The 5,342-nt window shown below is 41.4% G+C and overlaps 1 protein-coding gene across 4 annotated transcripts in view; it reads left to right on the top strand.

Moving 5' to 3' along the window:
- Sgk1 (serum/glucocorticoid regulated kinase 1) overlaps positions 1–4,801 on the top strand; it is a 105,364-nt gene extending 100,563 nt beyond the window's left edge. For 3 of the 4 annotated variants that reach the window (XM_048798596.1, XM_015501472.2, XM_015501460.2), the window contains 11 exons: positions 443–518; positions 895–970; positions 1,348–1,452; positions 1,560–1,643; positions 1,758–1,889; positions 2,144–2,256; positions 2,577–2,700; positions 3,170–3,265; positions 3,514–3,669; positions 3,776–3,865; positions 4,386–4,801. In XM_048798596.1, the coding sequence (XP_048654553.1) occupies positions 443–518; positions 895–970; positions 1,348–1,452; positions 1,560–1,643; positions 1,758–1,889; positions 2,144–2,256; positions 2,577–2,700; positions 3,170–3,265; positions 3,514–3,669; positions 3,776–3,865; positions 4,386–4,553 (1,220 nt within the window). In that variant the 3' untranslated portion in view covers positions 4,554–4,801. Of the gene's footprint in view, positions 1–138; positions 301–442; positions 519–894; positions 971–1,347; positions 1,453–1,559; positions 1,644–1,757; positions 1,890–2,143; positions 2,257–2,576; positions 2,701–3,169; positions 3,266–3,513; positions 3,670–3,775; positions 3,866–4,385 lie in introns of those variants that run through there. The other variant, XM_015501469.2, reaches the window with a different exon arrangement.
- The last annotated feature ends 541 nt before the right edge of the window (positions 4,802–5,342 follow it).

Genomic DNA, 5,342 nt, shown 5'->3' with positions numbered 1-5,342 from the left:
CTGCTAGTAGGGGACCCTACCGCCGGCCACCAGTTGCAACGCCGCGGGCTAACCGCGGGGCGGCGGGGGCGGGGCCGGGGCGGGGCCTCCCAGCGCTTCCTCATTGTGGCCCAGGCCCCGCCCCTGGAGGCGCAGTACTTATAAAGGCGCCCGAGCCGCCGGAGCGCAGTGTTGGCCAAGCCGGTCTCCCGTCAGCCTAGGTTCTCTGTGCTCTGTCGGTGGCCATGACGGTGAAAACCGAGGCTGCTAGAGGCACCCTCACTTACTCCAGAATGAGGGGAATGGTAGCGATTCTCATCGGTGAGTGTAGGAGGAAGGCTGGGCTTCTACCCTGGGATTCGCTAAGTGGAAACGTTTTGAAGGTCCGGGATCGGAATGGCTTGTGTGGCGTCCGACGTTAGGAAACGGTCTAAAGGTTTCTTTCTCCTCTTTTAATCCACAGCTTTCATGAAACAGAGGAGGATGGGCCTGAACGACTTTATTCAGAAGATTGCCAATAACTCCTATGCGTGCAAACAGTAAGTTTCGTCGGGGGGGAATTGGAGGCGATAAAAGACTTATATCAAAGACTTCACTCAGGGAAGTCTCCTTACGTTCTCGTTTATTGGAAACGTTGTAAACATTAAAATTATCTGAAAACTGAGCTTGTCCTGGCGAGGTAAAATAAATTTTTCCAAAAGTCTTATTTAATTCACAACCTATCGCCACTGACAAGCCTGATTTCTGTATTTAACTAGGTTATCATTTTCTTGAGCTATTTTCTTTAATTTGGATGTTTTCAACTTCAATTACTGAATTGTCCGGGAACATTTGAATCAGAAGTTCACTGTTTATCTCGGTGTGCCCTCTAGTGGCGAGTTAGGAGTTTCAAAATTGTTCCTTTACTCTCTGCAGCCCTGAAGTTCAGTCCATTTTGAAAATCTCCCAACCTCAGGAGCCCGAGCTTATGAATGCCAACCCTTCTCCTCCAGTAAGTACTCTTTATTTGTAATGCATCTGTGGAGGAAATTTGTAAATTAATATTTCTGCATTTAAGATAGCACTTATAGAAATTGGCTCCAAGGCAAGAATGCCTCATTAATTCATAAGTATTTAAGTATTGAGTCAGTGGAGCATTTTTAAAGGCTTATTCTATTAAAATTTTTATCTATTAGTGGCAGCATGACTGTATAATTTTCGTACTCATTTTAAATGATGTGTGGGTGAAGTCATTTTGAATGTGTTTGTCAGTGTTTTAGTAACTTCTCTTGGTCATTTGTAGTTGTAAATCTTTTTCATTGCCTGTACTTTATTTTAGACATCTTCGTTTGAATTAATGATATTAAGAGAGAATGTTTTATTTTCTAGCCAAGTCCTTCTCAGCAAATCAACCTTGGTCCATCATCCAATCCTCATGCTAAACCATCTGACTTTCACTTCTTGAAAGTAATTGGGAAGGGCAGTTTTGGAAAGGTAATTTCACATCCAAAGACTTTCTACAATATACTCTTTCATGTGATCATTTTACTTTCTCTGTGAATGAGGATTTTAAAAAATTATTTTTTCTATTGAAATTTTAGGTTCTTCTAGCAAGACACAAGGCAGAAGAAGCATTTTATGCAGTCAAAGTTTTGCAGAAAAAAGCAATCCTGAAAAAGAAGGAGGTATGAGATATACTGGTGGGTTGGGGCTATAGTTGGACACTTATTCAGTAAGTGTCTTGAAATTTTGGTGCCAAGTTGAAAATTGTCACTGAATCTTAATCATCCTTTTCATAGGAGAAGCATATTATGTCGGAGCGGAATGTTCTACTGAAGAATGTGAAACACCCTTTCCTGGTGGGCCTTCACTTCTCTTTCCAGACTGCCGACAAACTGTACTTTGTCCTAGACTACATTAATGGAGGAGAGGTGAGCTGGGGGAGTAGAAGTTAGTTCTTGGGGTCTCAAGGGGTTTGCTTAGTTTAAGTTCCAGAAAAAAATTTTTTTAAATACTTAGGGGAGAAAAGTTACCAGAATTAGCATTTCCTTTAACCTACCAGGTTTTAAATCATTAATAGATTATTTAGAGCCACTTCCTGCAATTGTTCTCCTTAGCTCTCTATGTCAGGACTAAGTAAATGCTTTGGAAGCCCAGACTTATTTTGTTCCTCTGTCTCCTGCAGCTGTTCTACCATCTCCAGAGGGAGCGCTGCTTCCTAGAACCACGGGCTCGCTTCTATGCTGCTGAAATAGCCAGTGCCTTGGGTTACCTGCACTCTCTGAACATCGTTTATAGGTGAGACGATGAATCCCATAAAGCCACTTTCCAGGGTAGAAAAGAGACATATTTTAGACTAACTTGTGTTTATATGCAACTTGATCACCTAAAACCCTGTTCCTCAGCATGTGAGTAGTCTTGACTCCTGCCACTAGGGAACCAGCCAACTAAGATTGCATCTGATCCAGAATAGATTAGCATAACAAGGATTTCCTTTTTTTATTTACTATACTACCATGATGAATTAAAAAAATGCTTGTAATATCTGTAGCAACTATCTTTACAGAAGATTTCTTATGAAGTAAAATTAACCTTTGCAACCACTTTTTTTTTAACAGAGACTTAAAACCAGAGAATATTTTGCTAGATTCACAGGGACACATTGTCCTTACTGACTTTGGACTCTGCAAGGAAAACATTGAACACAATGGCACGACATCCACCTTCTGTGGCACACCTGAGGTAGGAGCTCTTGATTTGGTCCCTGGTCTTCCCCCTCCTTCCAGGAGAGAGATATGAAATAATTCTTTCAACACCCAGAGAATAAACCCTAGAGATTTCTCAATACAATTCAGTGCAAGTAAAATACACTTACTCTTTGTTGCAACATGAGAAATTACAGGACTTTGTTACTTTAATTGAAACTAGCAAATTGTAAGATCCATACCATAAAAGGTGTCTGAAGACCCAAATAAGATACCTGTGGGTGTCCAGTTCCTTCCTAAATATCTGTACACCTTGCAGGCCAGTCAGCCTCAAAGAATACTGAGATTTTATTCAGAAGTAATCTAAAGAAATATATTCTCCAAGTTGCACCCTTGGAGAGTTGCACTCTTAAGTGTTGCACACTTTTCAAAGTCCATTCCTGGTTTTGCAATTGCATGGTTTCAAAGCAGTTTCTAAATTCTTGTTTTCCTGATTTGCCTTGCAGTATCTTGCACCCGAAGTACTTCATAAGCAGCCTTATGACAGGACGGTGGATTGGTGGTGCCTGGGGGCTGTTTTATACGAGATGCTGTATGGCCTGGTGAGTAGCACCTAGGGAACCATAGGACACTACCCATTTCCATGACACTCTTGCCAAAATCTAGGCCTAGCTTCTGTGACTTGAGTTTGAGAGTAAGCTTATCTCAAACTGATAAGAGGCATATTGGTCATTTTATAAGAATATCTGAAGTCCAGCTTAATATATTGCAGTTACCTTTTTCTTTGTTGGTAATATGCTATACCAAACTTCCAATTCAATAGAAAATAATCCCCCCCTCCCTTTTACAGCCTCCTTTTTACAGCCGAAACACAGCCGAGATGTACGATAACATTCTGAACAAGCCCCTCCAGTTGAAACCAAATATCACAAATTCTGCAAGACATCTCCTGGAGGGCCTCCTGCAGAAGGACAGGACAAAGAGGCTCGGTGCCAAGGACGACTTTGTGAGTCATGTTTTCCTGTTCTCCTGGGCCCTCTGAGAGGTACACTAGACCTCACTGCCTTTATTGAATTCTGCCTGGCTAAATTAATCTGGTTTCTTCTCAACAGATGGAGATTAAGAATCACGTCTTCTTCTCTCTGATTAACTGGGATGATCTCATTAATAAGAAGATAACGCCCCCTTTTAACCCAAATGTGGTGAGTATCTCCCTGTCTAAGTTACTGAGACCTAAAGGCCATTTTTTTAAAGTCAGATTTGTTGGGTGTGGTGGGGGGGGACTTGAAGAAATAAATTATGGGGAGGGCACCTGTCACCTCAGTTACTCAGGAGGTTGAGGCAGGAAGAACCCTAGCCCAGGAGTTAGATTCTAGCCTGGGTAACACAGCAAGATCCCATTTACAAAACAAGGAGAAAATTGGCAGATGTTTTATCCATAGACCCATTATTTTCCCAGAGAAAAAGTAGAGTTTTTATTTCAACAAATCTTTTTTTTTTTTTCAAACATATTTATCAAAGCACCAAGAGACAAAAAGTAAACATTAGTCTCATGGTTTAAACTATTTATGGCCTTTGGGGTTTTGTGCGTGAAGTGGAGGATTATGGGAATTTTTTGTATGCATCCTAAAGACTTGAGCTTCCAGCATTTGAAGCCCAAAGGTTTCCCTGTCAAGTAACCATGTGCATTCTGAGACTGTATTTTTTTTCTTCCTGTAATAGAGTGGGCCCAGCGACCTGCGGCATTTCGATCCTGAGTTTACCGAAGAGCCTGTCCCCAACTCCATCGGCAGGTCCCCTGACAGCATCCTCATCACAGCCAGTGTGAAGGAAGCTGCTGAGGCATTCCTGGGCTTTTCATATGCACCTCCCATGGACTCTTTCCTCTGAACAGTCTTAGAGGTGGTTTTGAAGGATTTCATGTGTGTTTTAAATGTTTTAGTTAGCCTTTGGGCAGAGCTGCCAGCTGACAGGACATCTTAAAAGAGAATTTGCACATCTCTGGAAGCTTGGCAATCCTGTTGCACACTGTTTCCTGGAAGCTTTTCAAAGAGCACACCCTCCTCTCAGTGAGCTCGTGAGGTTTTCATTTTTATCCTTCCTTCCAACGTGGTGCTATCTCTGAAATGAGCATTAGCGTCCCGCCCTAGACAGATGCAACGATCTCCTTAGGAGGAAGATGCTGATCTAAGAAGGATCTTCTGTGGGTCTGTCTGGGCTGTGATAAGGAATATTCTGAAATGTGCCTTTTCTGCTGAGATTGTGTTAGCTCCAAAGCTTTTCCTATCGCAGAGTGTTTCAGTTCTTTATTTTTCCTTGTGGATATACTATGTGAACAATGGTATGAGTGTGGTATGCCTGATCACAGATGGATTTTGTTATAAGCATCAATGTGACACTTGCAGGACACTACAATGTGGGACATTGTTTGTTTCTTCCATATTTGGAAGATAAATTTTATGTGTAGACTGTTTTTTTTTGTAAGATATTGTTAATAACTAAAATTTATTGAAATGGTCTTGCAATGACTTGCATCCAGATGCTTAAAAGAAAGCATTGCTGCTACAAATATTTCTATTTTTAGAAAGGGTTTTTATGGACCAATGCCCCAGTTGTTGAAGCCGTTTGGTGTTTTCATTGTTTAAAATGTCACCTGTAAAATGGGCATTATTTATGTGT

Source organism: Marmota marmota, unplaced genomic scaffold (genome assembly GCF_001458135.2).
Source record: "Marmota marmota marmota unplaced genomic scaffold, marMar, whole genome shotgun sequence".
NCBI lineage: Eukaryota > Metazoa > Chordata > Mammalia > Rodentia > Sciuridae > Marmota > Marmota marmota.
This window is presented reverse-complemented; position numbering and strand designations above follow the sequence as displayed.